Raw genomic sequence first — 21,139 nt, 5'->3', positions numbered from 1 at the left:
ATTGAGCCTGGAAATAAAAGGCCCTCAAAATATTGTATTTTACTTTACCAAGTACAAGGAGACAAAATATTCTCTTCTTTAAACATTTTAATTTGCCCTTTAATATATATATATATATATATACTGTAGATATTTTCAGATAATATTCCATCCAACAGTTTCAGACACTTGTGATCTCCCTTTGTGAGGTCATTTGCTAACACACAGGCCAGAGTATCGTCACCATAAAACATAAAGTGCCTGAACAAGAATCTTCACAGCAGGATTACCAGATTTTATTTAATTAAATCTACAGACTTTGACATTGTGAAAATAATGTTTTTAATTACATTACCACTTTAAAGCTTTTATACAATTTTAATGGTTAGGTTCACATCTATTTTTATTTCCATACCACATCTGTCCTTATTATGTTCAATACCAGGTTGACAAAACTCAACATGGTGGCCATGTAGTGAAATCTGGACCCACATATACGTTTAAAAATCTCTAGTCCTCAGATAATGATTGCAAAACATATAGACATGTAATGAGGTGAAGAGCAATAAGCCAAATGACACATAGAAAACAACCAGCAGTCATCTGGTATGCCAAATTGATAAAGATAAAATTTCAGGTCCAGGTCTTTTAAAGGGGCAGGACGGTAATGTTTTGATTGGCTGTTACTTGTTTGCTGCTGAGTTCAAATCTTGAAAGCTTATATAGAAGCCATAAATGAATTCAATAAGGTGTTCAGAGTTACTAACCTCAGTATACCTGCTGATTTTCCTCTTGCTCTTGCTTTAGCATACAGACCTCTTGCCTCTGACCTCTCTTTAATTGAGCCACTAAATGTGATTCCATTAACATTCCTTAAAAAAAAGGAAAGCAAACAATGTACAGTACATTATCGGATTTATGGAATATTGTTCATACTGGCATGATAAAATTATAAATATAGCCTTTTAGTTATTGACCATAAACAATTACTTAGTCATTGATCACAGACAATGATTCAACAAAAACCAAATGCAGTTTAATCTATCTTACAAACAGTGATTCATGTGATATTACTTCCTATCCCTTCTTTCAAAATTGGTGATCCGGCTGCAAAGCTCCAATTATTATTATTATTATTATTATTATTATTATAGTACAAGATTTATATAGCTCCAGCAGTTTATGCAGCGCTTTACAACACAATGTCTTCACATGCTTTCATAAGAGGGGTTTGCAGGCAAAATGGTATGCCACATTAAAAGAGCACTCATATATATATAAATTGAGTGTTAAAGACAAAATGTTTAACATGCGTCTGGTGGAACAGTCTTGGAAGGATATAGGCTCTCTTTGCTTGACATTATTGGCTACGACACCTAGGAGTGGAGTTTGTCAAATGGGGTGTCTCTTAAATCTTTGTGTATGGCCTTCCCCGTTTTCCCCCAAAGATGAAGAACATTGTGAACTCCATTTGAGCAATGGATGTTTGTGTTTTTATAACTTGGCTGATTCAATGTGTTTAACGTTCACTTTATATATATATGACTACTCTTATCCCCGAAAAAGATTAATTTTGAAATTCGTTGGACTATCATCATGACAATGATTGATATACAGTATTACTTATTCCATGTAGTATTTGGGGTGATTTGGTGATGTTGATGTCTAGATGAATGTTCCAATATAAGTGGTTGAACTAGATGGACTTTTTTCAACCAAACTGTAATTATGTAACTATGTATGTGGTCAGCCAACTAATTCTTAAACCTCATGTCTTACACTGACTTTGTAACAATAAAAATATACTTTTTTTTTTACATAGTTACATAGTAGGCGAGGTTGAAAAAAGGCACAAGTCCATCAAGTCCAACCTATGTGTGTGATTCTATAGAAAAAACAAATGGGAATATAGAGCCTGAGGAAGGAGCACGCATGCTCCGAAGCGCCGCTCACTCAAGCCCGCTCCCGGAAGCCACACTATCAACACACAGCGGAGCAGGAGGAATATATCAATCGGCTGTGCTCTGACCATCCGGAAGTGCCATGGAATACACCACACCGCCGGCTACTGGCTAGAGGATGGATGCCGACACCTTTGTACATCGGGTCTTATGGTCTGTGCTTCACAGGGATATACGGATGAACCTTCCAATATTAATGTGCCTGTACACCACCTTTTTCATGTGAGTGTTTTTAATCCACATAATAAATCCTTTTAACCTAATTGCTGCACTTAGAGGGCGCTGTCTCTCTTTCTTTATCTTATTACATTGTATATCCCGTATGTTGTGGTCGTTCAGGTGCTTATATAATATTTTTTTGAAATTATCGATGCTCTCTGCTGAAACCACTGCCTGTGGAGGGAATTCCACATCCTAACCGCTGTTACAGTAAAGAACCTTATGTGTAGTTTAAGGTTAAACCGCTTTTCTTCTAATTTTAGTGAATGTCCACATGTCCTATTAAATTCCCTTTCACATAAAATGGTTTTATCCCTATCATGGGGTCACTAGTATGATATTTGTACATTGAAATCATATCCCCTCTCATATGATGTTATATATATTTCTGCTTAGTTATTATCAGTGCCTTAAATGTCTATATCAGAATTAGCCCCTTCAGTATATCAGCCTCTGTATCTCAATGTATGATGGCAGACTGATCTAGAGACTAATCTATAAATCACCACTAAATACAATAACAATATTAAAGAGCAACAAGGTACAAATGCAAAAGTCACATCCAAATTACAAACATAAAATAATAAATCAAAGTATGTGTTCACGAAAAAAATTCTGTTTGAAACCTCCTGCTAATAATTGCTTACATTTTTTAAGCAAAAATAGCTTCAAAATATGATAACATTTACACACATTTCAGCCATCTTCCGGATCTTCAGGCTGCATGTGGGCAAAGAGTAATGAAAAATCCAACCACTCTGTGTTCAAATAAATATCACTGTTAAGCATATTCATCCATGATTGGCGAGCCTTTGTACCAGATTTGTTTTGTAGTAACAACACAATTGATTAAAGGTAACTTGAAATGGCTATTAAGAAAAAATCTTACATGGTAAAATTATTGATGAATGCCCCTTTGGGAATCTGAATATCAAACGAGAGGCTCTGTGAATGTGGAGCAGTGTTCACCACTTTGCTCTGTATCATGGTATTGACGAAATGTGATGTGATGGTAGACTCTACTTTATAGCTGTACAGAGAGATTGAGTCCTTAGATGGAGCCTGTAAGAATAAAGATATGATATTATATTTCAGAATATAGTCTTGCAGAGAAGATAAACAGAAACTGATTTTGTAATACAACAAAAAAGTGCTGCGTTGCTAACATATAAATACCCAAATTATCTATAATAAGCAATGAGTCTAAATAATTGTGCCAAAATGTTCTTCAATGTTCAAAAACAAAAACATTCAGAAGTGCCTCCTGAATGGCCAACAACATTTTAAAAATAATATCAAGGTGCCCGTAATGAACAATAAGTCCAGATAATTTGCCAAAATAATCTTCAATCTTCAATATTCAAAACAAATACATTTAAAAGTGCCACCAAAATGATTAGCAAAATCCCCAAAATAGTGTGAAGGTGCCTGTGAATCTCTCTTCAGAACAACCAATGCTGCCACCACCCTACAGAATGCTTGCTCACTTTATGGCATGGACCATACATATCATACAGGCCAGACATGCTTGTTAAATGAATGGTGTTGCTTTCACCTCTCCTCCTTACACAAGGCTCATCCAGGCTGTACAGAAGGTTGCCTCAAATTAATGGTACGAAAACCACCGAGCTTAAAAAAAGGAAAATTGCTCCATGGTGAGATACATTTATTGAGAAATGGATATAAAATATAATAAAACTGCACTCTCATTGCATACTTAATAGTACAGACACTAAGCATACACTCCATATGTCACCCATCTTCCATGCTATGTGTTGTATCACTAACCCATGCGACTTCCTCAGGAATCATCCCTAATAAATTTATGGAGCGCTTTTCCTTTTTTTTGGGTACCATAACCAGTCTGGTGGTTTTGGTACCATTCAATTAAATAGACCTACAATACAATTTGGATGAGCCTGGTATAACGAGGAGAGGTGGAAGCAGCACCATTAATTTACCAAGCATGCATGACCTGTATGATATGTATGGGTCCATGCCATAAGGCGAGCGAGCATTCTGTGTGGCGGTGGCAGCACTAGTCGTTTCACACTATTATTTAAATGTTGCTGGTCATTATGGTGGCACTTATAAATGTACTCATCTTGAATATTGAAGAATATTTTGGCACAATTAGCTGGACCTTTTGTTCATTATGGGCACCTTTATATTCATTTTTGAATTTTGTTGGTCATTCAGTAGGCACTTATGAATGCATTTGATTTGAACATTGAAGAACATTTTGGCACAATTATCTGGACTCATTGCTTGTCACACATAATTAAGGTATTTAAACCTAAAAAGTGCAACACTTTTTTGTTGTCTTATATTGCCATTTATATGTGGGAGCACATATATTGGTTTTGCAGCAACTTGTCACAGATTTTTAATTATTATTTATTATGATTTCGGATTTTCCACAATCATATTGTATAAACTGACTTGTTCTCGTGTGTTTTGTATAGCTCCATATCTTTCCATCACCCTGCCTTCTTTGGGGTAATGACAGTTTTAAAAGTTTCTGAAAAACAACAACCTAATGAGCGTGGTGGGAAAAAACCCATTGAAATAAAATTGTCTAAAATCTAAACTCAAGAATAATATTTTATTATACAACCTACTTGAAAATCATATTTACTCTACCGAGAGCAGCATTTTCAGTTTAGGGCAGTCTAGTTTCAATGTCTGCTACTCCTCTCTGCCAATCCCTCCACTGTAGGGGAGGGCTGACAGCCTTAGGCCTCGGGGGCAAGTCCGGTCAAGTGGCCCACTGAATTACAGAATAAGCTCCCCATCACCAGTACTCATCAATGCAGCCTCACCAGTGCCCATGCGCGCATCCTCACCAATGTCCATCAATGCAGCCTGATCAGTGCTCATCAATGCAGCCTCACCAGTGTCCATCAATGCAGCCTGTTCAGTGCATGGGGATTAGAAAGAAGAGAGCCTCTGGATTTCACAGAGAGGAGATCTCCCGCTTACCCAGCGTGACCGCTGTTATACGAAGTCCCGCTTCTTGGACTGTCTATGATAGACGTCATCAGCGTCATCAGTGTGCTATCTATCATAGGAGCCAGTTCAGGAAGCGGGAATTTGTATGACAGCGGACGCCAGGTGAGCGGCAAATCCCCGTTCTGTGTAATCTGGTGGTGCTTGCCCCCCTTCCCTCCAAGGCTGCTCAACGGGCCTAGCGGGAGCCGTGGGTGCCCTCCCACTGCCCTGGCATGCGGTGCACCCACCCTGGATCGGCCCTGCAAAGCGGGGACAATACTGAGGACAGACTTAATCCAGGGATAGTGTCCTCAGTCCGGGGACACACGCTGTGGGTCCTGCTGGGAGTTGACCACGGACCTGTGGGTCCTGCACGCCACTGACCTGTGGGTCCTGCATGCCGCTGAACTGTAGGTTTTGCTGGCCACTGACCTTTGGGTCCTGCTGGCCACTGGACTGTGGGTCCTGCTGGGAGCTGATCATGTCCTTGGGGTCCTGCTGGCCATGGCCAGCTCTCAGCAGGATCAACAGGCTATGGCCAGCTCCCAGCAGGACCCACAGTGTTGAGGGCTATTTTAAGGTTACTCAGTGGCACTGGCCTGGAACATAGGGTGTATGGGGTAGATGGGATGGTGGGGTTCAGCTGCAGGTGTCAGGGTCTCTCACCTCAGTGATGGCAGCTGCCCATGCCAGTGCCAGCTCAGCAGGTCCTTACATGGCCTCCTCCGGTCCTGGGGGTGTAATGCTCCTGTCCTGGGGTCCATTAAACTTGAAGCCCGAGCCAGTCATGTGGGTCAAGAAACCCTGGCGTGCCCTACTGCCTCTGCCTGCCTCCAAGGTCTGTGAGTTGTAGTTTCCTGGCTGCGTTGCTCTGCTCTCAGTTCTCCACCCGCCAGGAGCTTGAGCGTGCTTGGACTACAACTCCCAGAATGCCACAGGGTGCGGTTGACCACCATGACCGTGCCCCTGGCCAAATTTCCTCAGAAAAAAAAATCATCAGCAGGCAGCGGGCAACCATCGGTCTTTTGCATATAAGTTGGGACGGCCTGGGGCGAAATTGCCACCCTGCCCGTGTCTCAGCCCGCCCCTGCTCCACTAGCTTCCACTCACCTTAAGAATAAAATTCAGAATACTAACAACAACTTACAAAGCCATCCACAATTCTGCCCCCATCATTAACCTTGTTTCAAAATACCAATCAAACAATTTTATTTGTTCCTTCCAAGACCTCCTGCTTTATAGCTCCCTTGTCACCTGCTCCCATGCTCGCCTCCAGGGCTTCTCCAGAGCTTCTCCCATCCTCTGGAACTGCCTACCCCAATCTGTCTGACTATCTCCTACTCTGTCTACATTTAGGTGATCCCTGAAATTCCATTATTTCGAGAAGCATATCCTCCACCTAACAACTGTACTTTTATTTTCTCCATTAGCTCATCCCTCATTGTTATTACCTTTTGTATCACTTAACCCTCCCTTTTAATTGTAAGCTTTAATGAGCAGGGCCCTGTGATTGCTCTTTTATTGACTTGTATTGTAACTGTACTGTTTACTCTCATGTTGTAAAGTGCTGTGCAAACTGTTGGCACTAGAGGCAATTCAGTTTGCATTGTGCGCTATACAAGTATTTCATTTCACTATATAAATCCTACATAATAATAATAAAAATGTACTATACTATATCTATGAAGGAGCAACATTCTCAGTCTAAGACAGGACTACAGAACACATCTTCCTCTCCTCTACTCCATAACATGGGGGAGCTGTTTTGTAGTTCCTAGAGATAGCTGAGAGCAATGCTAATTGATAACAGTCAGCACAAAAGACAACATGGGATGTTATCAGCTCACCAGAATTTTGTTAGGCTCAACATTTATTTTAGGGATGAAAAGACTTTCAAATATACATTGAACAAACCAAAATGGAGCATATCAGAGTAGTCCAATGTAAGGGATAACCACTTTAGGTTTTTAGGTTATATATGGACTCTGTTACTATGCTAAGATTTTGGAAGATTGCCTGCTGTAGCTCCTTGATTTTCTTAGGACAACTTTTATTGGTAGGAGCTTCTTCTGGTGATATTGGTATAGTGATACAATTTGATAGTGTTCCCCATTTCTTGGGCGTATTCATCCTACCATGCACATAAAGCATCACTAGGACAGAGATCCTTCTACTGTTTACTAAGAGTGAGAGAGGAGGACCCAGAGGTGGCCTAAATCATACATAACATAAAAAAAATGTAATGCTCCCTCTAAAATGTTTAGTAATGATTTTACAACTATTTGACATAGTTTTCCTAGACAAATTAAGCAGATGGCTAGATATACTAAGGCATGTTGTGTCCATGATGTTTTGTGCCTAACGTTTATTCATTAGTCTTCATTGGTGATGGACAACTTACTAATTTTTTCCTGTGGTTGGTGTCATTCACCTTGCAGTCAAAGAAACAGCTAATGGTTATCTTACATTAACCTTGCATGCTCAGTAGTAATACATACCTGTATACCATCATCTCCAAATGTCAAACTTCTCTGTAATAAAATAAAACAAATGAAATACAATTTTATTTTCATTGTAAAGAAAACATTGTTGTAAATTACAATTATCCCAGACAATTACAAAAATATCTGTCTAAATTAACGAAATAGTTATACGTACAAACCATAATATAGTATTGATACCATGATTAGCTATATAATACAGTTGTTTTTTTATTGTAGAGGTCAATGAGTCTTGGTCTTTGAATTTCCTGTCTGATTCTATGCCATATGCTCTGTATGACTTTGCTTGTAATGTATATATTGTAAATATTATGTTATTCGTGTATTTTTTATTTATCTTTATAGTTGACAATGCAGTTTCTCTTCAAAATTCCCTGAAGAAGGAATTATATATATAAAATATTAGTCCGAAACATGTTGGACATTTGGAGTGTATTCAATGGTGCTCTTATACTTTAGAGGGTCCTTTCCCACACTCTGGAAGAGCAACTGCATGTATTAGTATCTTATTACTATGTTATATTGTAATTTATGAATAAAAATTGGTTATATATTTTTCTTAATTATTTTTTTCTTTTTGACTGATTTACTTTTAAACCCCACCCATACAATCCATTGGGGCATTTATTCTTTTTGCTATTTCAATGAGTCTTGGTACAGGAAAAAATTTTCAATGTGCTTTCAATATTTGTAGTAAGCATTGTGATATTGAGGGGTGTAAAAGGAATGGGGCAGATACTATGGAATAGGATAAAATTGAACTTACAGCATTTTTAGGGTTATAGTTACATAGTTATAGTAGAGTTAAATGATGACGATGAATTTGAAAGGCTATGCAAATATTAGCAAACTGATTGTGAACTTTCTTCAACAGACAATGAATGACCCCTTGTCCATTCTACAGTAAATTTACTAGATATTTCTAAAGACCTTGGGAAAATTCCAACATTTTGATTAACTTAAAGATGAACTCCAGCCTTTCCTTTAATCTTGCACAGTTATACAGGCTTCTCTCCTGCACTAAATTGCTTACTTTGATTTTACTACAAAGTGTGAGCTACTCACAATGTGTAGAAGCTGCATCAACTCAGAGAGTCGCCTCATTTCCTGGCTGGGGATGTCTATCACCATCTAGCCAGTTCTTTCCCAACCTAAAGCCTGGTACACACAATAGGTTATTTTCGTGCAACCCCACGGGGTTGCACGAAATGAATGTGATAACCTATGGACACCAAAAATATCCCAGTTTTCATAGACAAACATGCCAGAACATGAACAAAATCCTTTGCGTCCAGGAATACTGAATATTTCCTTTTTATCAAACAACTGCTATCATATTTTGTTTCAGGCAGAAGAGAGTTGAATTGTGTTTACCACACTCTTTCTAATGTACTACCATAAGTACAGATTTTTCCAGATAAGTGAAAAAATACATTCAGCATATAAAAAAGAACATATTTACTTTTAGGTATATGACAATGCATAAGATTACTGAGCAGCAGATGGACTGAGACTCCACAGAGGGAGCAGAAAAAGATATCCAGTTTGGAGATAGCAGCAATGTAAACCATGAAGAAATCACACGTAAGTAAGCAAATTTTGGCCCATAAATAACAATATATGAATTTTTGCATGGAATGTCAGTTTAGGGTAGTGTCACAAGGGGAATGCCTTTTGCTCTACGTAAGAGCAGTTATAGTAATCGATCCTGAAAACATTGATACTTTTTTTGGGGGGGAGGGCAGCAAACAGTGCACCCCCAGCCACCCCCCTAGGCAACTGGAGCACTGGCACTTACCCCATCTATGGTGGGCAGCGTTTCCCTCAGGGAGCGATGGGTGGCGGCTTCCTCATCCCCTGCTCTCCTCTGCTTGCGCGGTGCATCTCCTCCATCCTCCTCCCTGGAAAGCTTCTCCTTTTGGCCAATCTGGAAACGGGTCCCGCTTCCTGATTGGCCGGGAGGAGAATCACTGTGGCAATAACCAATATTCATTCGCTATTGTCACACAGCTCAATGGGATCAGGGTGCAGTGCTCTGAGCCCCAAGCCCACATGTTTTTGATGCCTATAAGAGCCTCTGGCTCTAATCACGTGCTTCAAAAAAAAAAAACATGATTGGAATCCATGCATCCGGCACCCTGCATGTAGATTAGGGGGGCAGAGGCATTGATGGGGGCGGTGCCCCTAATGGACGGGCTGCCACTGCATTCAGAGCATGGTTACTCAACTTGTGGTCCTCCAGCTGTTGCAGAAATACAAGTCCCATGAGCCTGGCAGTTACAAGCATGACTCACAAAAGCAGACACATGATGAGACTTGCCGTTCCACAACAGCTGTAGGGCCACAGGTTGAGCACCCATATTCTAATTATTTCCACACATCCCCTTTTTTAATCACTTAAGAACAGGAAGGATTTGCCCCCTTAATGACCAGGTAATTTTTGCGATACGGCACTGTGTCGCTTTAACTGACAATTGTCAATTGACAAGTCGTGCTGCGCTGTACCCAAACAAAATTGACGTCCTTTTTTTTCCCACAAATAGAGATTTCTTTTGGTGGTATTTGATCACCTCTGCGGTTTTTATTTTTTACACTATAAACAAAAAAGAGCCACAATAAAAAATAAAAAAAAACAATATTGTTTACTTTTTGCTATAATAAATATCCCTCCAAAAATGTAAAAAAATATGTCTTCTTCAGTTTAGGCCAATATGTTTTCTTCTACATATTTTTGGTAAAAAAAATTGCAATAAGCTCATATTGATTGGTTTGCGCAAAAGTTATAGCATCTACAAAATAGGGACTAGATTAATGGCATTTTTATTTTTTTATTTATTTTTTTACTAGTAAAATCTGCAATTTTTAGCGGGACTGTGACATTCCGGTGGACAAATCAGACACTTTTGACACTTCTTTGGGACCACTGACATTTACACAGCAATCAGGGGTAAAAATAGCCACTGATTACTGTATAAATGTCACTGGAAGGGAAGGGGTTAACACTAAGGGGCAATCAAGGTCTTAAGTGTTCCCTAGGGAGGTGTTTCTAACTGTGGGGGAAGTGTACTGACTGGAGGAGGAGAGAAATCACTGTTCCTGATTACTAGGAGCAACAGATCTCCCTCTACTTGTTATCCCCACAGATCCCCATTTTGGCTCTCTGTGCACGTGTGGCCAGCGAACATTGCAGCCGCTGGCTACGTGCATCAGCTCCGGTGACATGCTACGGGCATGCTACCGATCGCTCTTAAAGCGGCTGACATACACCTACGGCAATTCGCCAAGGAGAGCCAACCTGCCGTAGTATAATGACGACGGCTGGTCGGCAAGTGGTTAAGGTTCTCAAATCTGTGCTATTTATCCTAAATATGTGATCACTGAAATGCCATTTCAGGTATAAGTAGATCTTTTCTGCCAAGTTCCTGGTAGATGTGTGCAAAACAACTGTTTTTTCATGGTGGCAGAGATCAGATGTACAAATGAAACACTATTTGCTTAACCTACAATGTTGCAATTTTGTGATGTTGTGCTTCATTGGTTCCAAAAGACCATTTCAAACAAGAGAACGTGATGTGAAATATGCTTTTAGTCTTACATGGAATAAATCATTTAGGTACTGTTTGCTTTCTTACCAATTCCACTTTCACAATAATTCATCATATAGATGGTGCACTTTGTGTAGGTATTTACAAGAACGACAAGACTATCAGTAATACTGAGAACTATGTACATTGTGACATAAGTTCAAGAACATCTATACATGACATTGTGCAAGCAGTTTTATTTGCACATCAGCAAATAGGAGTTCATAGTATGTTATTCAGGTTAAAGATCACAGTTCATAAGATCTTTCGTTTATGTATTTTAATCATTATATGACTTTTATGCAGTTAAAGCTATAAATAGAGGCTAACAAATTGTTAATTTTGAACAATTTAAAACACTAGATTTAAATAATTTTACCTTAATAAACAAGTTATTTGCTAGATTGATTGTTATATTTTAGCTGTCATTGGCTTTCACTGTTGAAAACAAAATCTGGTACGTTAAATAAAGATACTCTAATGCATTAAAGCTTAGTAGACTAAGTATGAGTACTATAGAAACCTAAGTGAAAAGTTTTCTTTAATGGCTGTTTAGATCCATTAGGGCTGCTGATAATAAATTTGTCAGTCCCCTAAACTAGTTACTGAAATCATTTTCATGAAGATCTTTGCAAGCCTTTTTTGTATATTTTTGTGTGTGCTGATTGCTTTTTTTATTGTATTATTATTTAGTAGCGCTGTACTTTATGAGTTTGATTTTATTTTTATCTTTTGCTTTGTGGGGAAAGAAAATCTATTACTTCCCTGCTGACAGGAAAAAGGCTCTGCCTTGTTTACATAGGCTGGGCTCTGTCCTGTGTAAATTCATGACGATCGCTGGGTGATGGCGGTAATTCATGGGCCAACACCCGCTGATCAACATCTGCTATGTTTAATCACAGCACAGCTGGGCCCCCAGTGGCGAGAGTACGCCCCCTACCCAGAAGTGTCCGATTACATACCTAGTATGTGATCTGGTGCAGCCGAGCTGCCTTGCCTCCATATATCTATGTTATACAGTTGATAAGTGGTTAATCAGCAGCTGCTACCACTGACCATCATATTCTGACAGCTGTTGAGGAATCCCACTGGCTGAATGAACAAAAAAAAAAAACTGTGTATGGCCAGTTTAACAGAGACCTGGATAGCAGGTATTACCTGACATGGGTTCTAACCTGTTAGAACTGATGGTTGTTGGACATAAACTTTAATTTACAAATTCAGATGTAAATGATGCCTAATGTTTTACTCCAGCCACAATTTTATTTTTAGTTTTGGGGAAAGTGGTGAATTTTTTTTAAGACTCCAATGGGGATATTTTGTTCTCACACCCTGGCCCCGTGATGCCCACACAACAAATATGAATGGGGGACGGGAAAGCACAAACAGCAACAAAAGCACTCTCAGAAGTTCTAAACCTTACTCACCCTACTTAAAATGTGTTTTTGTCTGTGTCCTTGTTGTAGATTTTCCATCATTTTCAAATGAGTGAAAATCTACCCAACAGAGACATAGACAGCAATAAACAAAAAAGAGTTTCTATTCGTCTCTATTCCAAACAAAAGACAAAGTTTTGGCTTGTATTGTGCTTTAATTGAATTTTCTTTTAATAATATCAAGTGCGTCAATGCTCCAAAGTATTTAGGAAAATGAATGCAGAGAGAATTATGGAGGCCATAGCATATCAGCTGAGGAAATGCCTGCTGATCAAATGGCTTCAATTCTTTCTATTTCACTGACTCGTAAAAGGTAAATCAAGTGTAGACTTTACTCACTGTATACTTGTTCTAGGTCAGTGATTCAGAAAGTACTATACTCAGAAAGACCAGAGATTGAAAAATTTTCAATAAAGAATACAACAAAAGAAAGGAAAGACCGGGGACTAGCAGTTGCAGAAGGTCAGCAATCGCAGACTACAATACAGGGTTTATTTCAAGCATATCTAAACCTAAATACAAAAATATATACATTGCAGCTGATCAGTGCTTAGCTGTAGTGGCTGTATTCATTCCTTCAGGCTTTTTGTTCTTTAATTTCACCTGGTGACACTGCTAGAATGATAACACTCACTGACTGCTGAGTATTTATGAAGGAACATCATTGCCCCCCTAGTCTGCTCTTCTAATTTAGACTACACAATCTTCCTCTCTTCTCACATCTGTTAAATAGTAGGGAGGTATTTTGTAACGCACAGATAGCTGGGAAGGCTGGTAACATTGTTTGATATATTAGTTCAAAGCCCAGGATGTTGCAAGGGAACTGACATTCTGGTAAGATCAGCCATGTTTTGTTTTTTTTGTAATTTAGACTGAAAAAAACCCAATTGCAGTAGCATGTAAGGACTGGTATAATGCAATGTATTACATTTCTGTCCCTGGGTTTAGATCTAACTTAGGAGTGCCAGAACTGGCAAAGCTATGACACTGTAGTGTAGACAGTATGTGGTGCTAGGTACCTCAAATCCTTCCAAAAATATACAATATTTGCAGATATAAAGATTTATTTATGTAATTTACTAAGATCATTTACATTTTACCTTTATTCTCTCCTTAATATGGGGTTCCAACTCATCCATGACTTGACCAAGGTCCTAAAAGAATAAAACACATTATTCTATAGTTAGTCCTTTTCGGTTATCCAGAGCATATAGTACCATATGACAGAAGATATGTTATATTTACTTAAAAACATGCCGATTTATCTAACTTATCTTACGGGGCTATACCAGCATACCTAGGTATTAGCATTTACTGAAAACCCCAGAAAGGAAGAAACAAAAGAATGGCAAAAGCTTGTTTCAAAGCTTACTTTTTTTTCTGAAACCTGGGTGCATGTACTGTATTCTTTGAATGCTTTGACTTAGAAAAAATAAATATTAGAATCCAAAATAGAGTTCTTAGGGCAAATTAATGGCTATTAAAGAAGAAAAGCAAGTACTAAAAGTAGACTTCACCTAAAACATCTTTCCAGTCTGTGATTTATTTAATCTATATATAGCAGGTGCATATTAAACATAATATATAGAAATATTCACACCAGTTCCTGTCCTAAAAGTAATTATTTTAGACTTATCACAGGCATTTAAACACAAAAGTGTCATTACAATCTATAGTGTTTAAAGACAAATTCTATAATAAATAATAATAAAAAAAATGAAAAATAGGAAATAACCATTATATTGGTGCTGAATGTCTCTATTATATTTTTTAAAACCTTTACTGCATTTGAGCAAACGGAGGCTTTGTTGTTAATAAGAAACCAACAATACTACAACATCAATGTGATATATCTGTGCATAGTATTCTTGTTTCTGAAGGGCATATCATTTTACACATGACAATTTGTTTCTGATAGGTATACATTGAGCTAATTTTTACTGACAGATGGTTTTATGATTGGTGGCAGGACTGATTGCATTTATGTAAGGGATTAGAGAAGAACAACAGATCGCTGTGGTCTAGAAGGAAATTTCTGTTGGACCATACAATAATCTGTTATATTTCACAATTTCCGTGCATTCATGGAACTTTAAACATACCACTGCCTTGTGATAACTTTGGAGAGGAATTTAAAGAAATCATTATTTCAAACATGTGGGCTTTAAAGGCAACACTGAAACTGTCTTAACATTTTTGTCAGTAAATAGCCATACTATATATTGTTTCATTTTTCCATTTCAATATATTATATATATATATATATATATATATATATATATATATATGTGCATGAAATTGTTTTTGGCCTGTGAAAATTCCCTAACTCATCCTCTGGATGTCTATTACCAATCACAGCTAAGATTTCTATCTAGAACCAGAGGCCATAGCCCAACTGAGGGTGTCAGGTCTAGATCCTGGGCTTACATGTCACTGCTCATCATGTATTATGTGTTCTGCCTTAAACTAGCACCACTTCCAAGGGCCATGATGCCAGCTCCTAGGGCTAGATGGTGACAGGTTCTGCAGCTATCCTTACAGGCTCTCTTTAATCAGCAGTGATACTCCGTAACTCATACCACCAGAAAAAGATTTCATTGCTCAGACTATAGAAAATTGTTTGTTGCTGGTTTAATATTGGCCGCAATGAGATACTGGTGACAGAATTATGGAATGTCAAATGGGCCCAATTAATCTTTTGAGGTATCTGTAGAGCTTCATGAGTAATGGAGCAATGTAAATACTATTTCTTAATATCCTCAACTGTAAGCAATGCTTCAGCCACTTTTACTTTGTTTTTCCAAGTTTGTACATGGTAAAGCTGGTTTTAGCTATACAAATACAATTCTAATCAAGCAGAGGAATAGACTGAACCTGGAAGAGCATGGTAACATATGGCTTAAATGTACCAACCTCCAACAAAATTGCAGTGCCCTTGATGATATTTATCAGATGTATCCTTTCCATTAATGATAATAGTTTTAGTATCAATGGTCTGCTAATTGTAATATTTTTCATATTGAAAATATTAACTAATATTAAGTGATGAATTTATAATTACAATCCCTAGTACTATTATTGGAAGTAGTATTTAATAAATTAAGTTCATGTAATAAATATTTTGGGGGTCAATGACCTGTCTGAAACTACTTAAAGGGGTAGATGAGCTGGAGAGTTTGGGGACCCTTGAGCTAATGCGAGCCCCTACTATATGTAGTGTGACCCTGGTCATTTTGGTAATTTAAAACAAAACTAATCATAACATTTCTAGTGAAATATTATTAACAAATGATACTTATAAAATTACTGGAATAAAAAAAAAAAACATTATTTAATAAAATAAAAAAACTCAGTATCATAACGCATATGGACATGTATAAGGTACAGGTGATAGATAGAAGCACTTGAAATAGACTGACATAGGTAACACATAACTTAAGCAGATAGCCAATCACTTATGGTTATCCACAACAGACTTTAGACAATAAAGGCTTTAATGGCAATAAACGCCACTGCATTTGATTTTTAAATCTAGATGAGAACATGCATGCAGTAGTTTGTATATTATGGTTTATATAGAGAAGATTTCAAATTGTAATACTTACAGCAGCATCGGGGAACTCCTCTATGTACAGATCAAATCCCCTTATTTCAGCAGAGAATAGTAGCAACACAAGACAAAGAAGATTCCTCATGGTTTCTAATTGTCAGCCAGAGAATCCTGGCATCCAGCAAGAAAAAATTCTTCCAATGTAGCGAAATCCACTTTAAAGTTGAGTTTATAACTTCTCTTTTTTTCTAAACCTAAAATGATAAACTTTGTTCTGTCCAGTGCAAATATTTGCCATGTAGAAGAAGTCACAGCTAGGACAGGGACTGAGAGGTTATGCAAACATGCAGTTTTTAGTTTATCATCTCATGATAACCATGTACTGGGGATGTTGTCTTTGCATCTTTCCCTTTTTACTTTGAAGTTGATTTTTGATCTTAACCTTTAATAGTGAAAACAATATATGGAAAACAGCTAGGACCAGTGCACCATTAGGCTAGGTTCACACTGGAGAATGTAGCCACTCACAGCAGGAGTCTGCTACGTCTCCATTCACCGTTTCAGGTCTGATTTCAGCCTGATTTTGGCTGAATTCAGACCTGAAATGGACCAAAAGATGCACAGGGCTCCTGTGCAATTGACACCAGAGTCGCTGCGGAGATGTTGTGAACTGGCTCCATAGTGAGCCGGTCACAATCTCGTGCTATACGAATTGGATGCGAAAAATCTGCATCCAATTAGCACTGGTGTGAACCCAGCCTTACATTAAAAGTGATTTTTATGTCCATACAGTATAAAATAAGTCAGATTAATATAGATTAATATAGGGGTGTTCAGCCTGTGGCTCACAAGAAGCATGCAGCCCAAGATGGCTATGAATGCAGCCCAACACAAATTTTTAAATATACTTACATGTTTTATAATTATCTATATTTTTTGGACTAATAGGTTTTATCTGCCCAAAGAAAAATATTCCACTTTTCGCAATCACGTCTTATTCATTTCATCAGTTTTTGTCAGTACCTACATTTGCGAGCAACTATCTTCAAGGATGAAGCACACAAAGGGCAAAATTACAACCCAAATATCTAATGAACACCTTGAGAATTGCTACTACATACATCAAACCAGACATAGATGCATTTGTTTTAAAAACAGTGTCCAATATCACACTGGTTTTCTTTTAATGTAGCCCATGAAAATCAAAAGGTTGGACACCCTTGTGCTACACAATGGTTGTGTTTTATGACTTCTTCTCACACTGCAAGTCTTTAACTCAGCTGACTAAAGGGTTATTTTACTAAAGGCAAATAGGCTGTGCACTTTGCAAGGGAATTTGCTCTTTGCAATGGGATTTTCTTTTAGCTTAGTGAATTTGGTGAACATTCATCTTGAAGAATACCCAACAAGGGAAATAAAAACATAATTTTTGCTTGCAGGTTATAGGATGGTGGAGGTCAACAAAACTTCACCACATTCATTAATGTGGTTCTAAGCCTCAGGGTGTATTCTGTGCATTAAGTTGAAAAACATTCTGTGCTGCAGCTCCCCCTCAGACCCGCCCTTTTTTTTAATTGAGCCAGATCCGATCCAGTGATGAGCACAAGCGCAGCGGCTTCAGCCACTGTCTCTGTTCTCATTGAACAGATTGATAGCAGCAGGAGCCATTGGCTCCCGCTGCTGTGAATCAAATCCTGTGACACAGGAGTGGTGGTGAGGCCGAGTCCTGCTTTCTGTGCCAATGGACGCAGCAGCAGGACTCAGGAGTGAGCCCGCAAGAATGCTCCAGGGAAAGTGGCTTTCCATGGGGGCAACTGATGAAGAGGAGGGGCCTGAAGTGCCAGCAGGGGACCCCAGAAGAAGAGGATCAGGGCTGCTCTGTGCAAAGATGAGTCTCCTTTCAAGTGGATTTCTTGAAACTACTCTTATGACTAGTCAATGTTGGGTACACACGATCCGAATATGCTGAACTGGCCGACATTTGGATGGTGTGTACAGCTGCCTGTCCAGCAGAAACTGGTTTAAGTTGTAATAGAAGATTAGTCTCCTTTTAAGTGCATTTCTTTAAACTACTCTTATGACTAATGTTGGGTACACACGATCCAAATATGCTGAACTGGCCAACATTTGGATGGTGTGTACAGCTGCCTGTCCAACAGAAGCCGGTCTCACAACCAGCTTCTGTCAAATGGGCTAGCTGGAAATCCAGCGCCCAACCAGCAGCCAAGCAGCACTGGCAGCCAATGGCTGTGAGCACTGATCAATGAATTCTGTAGGGGAGGGGGGGGACACCACCCAATGGCTGAGAGCACCGACTGGTGTGTTTTGGTGGGGTGGTAGTCCCCCTGTCAGAATACAATAGCACAGTGGGGGAGATCACTGACTAACATTGCTTGTGTAAGCAAAGAGAGTCAATGTGTGTACTAGGTATAATACCCAAGTGATTTTAAACCTGGTTTTACTTGACAGTTCTGTGGGATTAACAGTCTAGTTTGAATTATACAGTATCTCACAAAAGTGAGTACACCCCTCACATTTTTGTAAATATTTTAGTAAATTTTTCACGTGACAACACTGAACAAATGACACTTTGCTACAATGTAAAGTAGTGAGTGTACAGATAGTAGAACAGTGGAAATGTGCTGTCCCCTTAAAATAACTCAACACACAGCCATTAATGTCTAAGCCGCTGACAACAAAAGTGAGTACACCCTTAAGTGAAAATGTCCAAATTGGGCCCAATTAGCAATTTTTCCGCCCCAGTGTCATGTGACTTGTTAGTGTTACAAGGTCTCAGGTGTGAATGTGGAGCAGATGTGCAAAATTTGAGGTTATCGCTCTCACTCTCTCATACTGGTCAGTGGCAGTTCAACATGGCACCACATGGCAAAGAACTCTCTGAGGATCTGAAGTAAAACATGTTGCTCTACATAAAGATGGCCTAGGCCAGTGATGGCGAACCTTGGCACCCCAGATGTTTTGGAACTACATTTCCCATGATGCTCATGCACTTTGCAGTGTAGCTGAGCATCATGGGAAATGTAGTTCCAAAACATCTGGGGTGCCCAGGTTCGCCATCACTGGCCTAGGCTATAAGAAGATTGCCAAGACCCTGAAACTGATCTGCGGCACAGTGGCCAAGACCATACAGTGGTTTAACAGGGCAGGTTCCACTCAGAACAGGCCTCAATATGGTCGAGCAAAGAAGTTGAGGGCACGTGCTCAGCGTCATATCCAGAGGTTGTCTTTGGGAGATGAGTACTGCCAGCGTTGCTGCATAGGTTGAAGGGGTGGGGGGGGTCAACCTGTCAGTGCTCAGACAATATGCCACACACTGCATCAAATTGGTCTGCATGGCTGTTGTCCCAGAAGGAAGCTTCTTCTAAAGATGATGACAAGAAAGCTGGCAAACAGTTTGCTGAAGACAAGCAGACTAAGGACATGGATTACCGGAACCATGTCCTGTGGTCTGATGAGACCAAGTTAAACATATTTGGTTCAGATGGTGTCAAGCGTGTGTGGCGGCAACCAAGTGAGGATTACAAAGACAAGTGTGTCTTGCTTACATTCAAGTATGGTGGTGGGAGAGTCATGGTCTGAGGCTATATGAGTGCTGCAGGCACTAGAGTTCATTGGGGGAACCATAAATGACAACATGCACTGGGACATACTGAGCATGATCCCATCCCTTCAGAGACTGGGCCACAGGGCAGTATTCCAACATGATTGACCCAAAATACACCTCGAACCCTTGCTGAAGAAGCTGAGGGTAAAGGTGATGGACTGGCCAAGCATGTGTCCTGATCTAGACCCTTTTAAGCATCTGTGGGGCATCCTTAAGTGGAGGGTGGAGGAGCTCAAGGTCTCTAACATCCACCAGCTCCGTGATGTCATCATGGAGGAGTGTAGGAGGACTCTAGTGGCAACCTGTGAAGCTCTGGTGAACTCCATGCCGAAGAAGGTTAAGGCAGTGCCTGAAAATAATGGTGGCCACACAAAATATTGACACTGTGGGCCCAATTTGGACATTTACACCTAGAGGTGTACTCACTTTTGTTGCCAGCAGTTTAGATATTAACCACTTCAGCCCTGAAAAATGTTACCTCCTTCCTGACCAGAGCACTTTTTACAATTTAGCACGGCGTCGCTTTAACTGACAATTGCGTGGTTATGCCATGCTGCACCCAAACAAAATTTGCATCCTTTTTTCCCCACAAATAGAGCTTTTTGTTGGTGGCATTTGATTACCTCATAGGTTTTTATTTTCTGCGCTATAAACAAAAAAAGAGCGACGACTTTTTGCTATAATAAATATCCCCAAAAATGTTTTTAAAAAATACATTTCTTCATCAGTTTAGGCAAATATATATTCTTCTGCATATTTTTGGTAAAGCGTATATTGATTGCTTTGTGCAAAGGTTGTATCGTCTACAAGCTATGGGAAAGATTTATGTATTTTTATGGCACTTTTATTATCAAACCATGCCAACTGTTCAGCATAATGGGAAGTCTATATTGGCAAGGGCAGCCACTTTGTGGAATTCATTAGTCACTGGGAAACTATCAGCCACTATGTACAAAATATAAGGGGCCTAAGCGCTGATATGATAATATATATGTGCTGAGAATATAAAATAGAAAAAAACTAAATGATTAAGCCGCGACCATATAATAGTGTTCTGTCACTCGTAGGGTTAATTGTCTGAATGATGATGCGCTCTAATCAATTTTCTATTTAGCCACTGCACTAGAAAAGGAATAAATACTGCTCAATATAAATCCATGCATATGAAAGTGCTAAGTGCAATAATATGTCCATGGACATAAAGCAAAAAAGTGCTGAATGCTGTGCAAAATATTGTGCAAAAATAATTATACAAATTATTGTGAAAAAAATACTGTGCAAAAATGCTTGATT

General features: G+C 39.0%; 1 protein-coding gene across 1 annotated transcript in view; it reads right to left on the bottom strand.

The window, feature by feature from the left end:
- The window catches only part of ITIH2 (inter-alpha-trypsin inhibitor heavy chain 2), a 62,044-nt gene extending 45,601 nt beyond the window's left edge, over positions 1 to 16,443 (bottom strand). The window contains exons 1-5 of the mRNA XM_077472767.1: positions 16,277 to 16,443; positions 13,772 to 13,825; positions 7,649 to 7,681; positions 3,049 to 3,221; positions 747 to 851 (exon numbers count right to left, since the gene is read on the bottom strand). Coding sequence (XP_077328893.1) covers positions 747 to 851; positions 3,049 to 3,221; positions 7,649 to 7,681; positions 13,772 to 13,825; positions 16,277 to 16,366 — 455 coding nt within the window. The 5' untranslated portion in view covers positions 16,367 to 16,443. The remainder of the gene's footprint in view (positions 1 to 746; positions 852 to 3,048; positions 3,222 to 7,648; positions 7,682 to 13,771; positions 13,826 to 16,276) is intronic.
- Between the last annotated feature and the right edge of the window lie 4,696 nt (positions 16,444 to 21,139).

Source organism: Lithobates pipiens, unplaced genomic scaffold (genome assembly GCF_037356315.1).
Source record: "Lithobates pipiens isolate NorthernLeopardFrog02 unplaced genomic scaffold, aLitPip1_a1.2 Scaffold_8, whole genome shotgun sequence".
Taxonomy (NCBI): Eukaryota; Metazoa; Chordata; class Amphibia; order Anura; family Ranidae; genus Lithobates; species Lithobates pipiens.
This window is presented reverse-complemented; position numbering and strand designations above follow the sequence as displayed.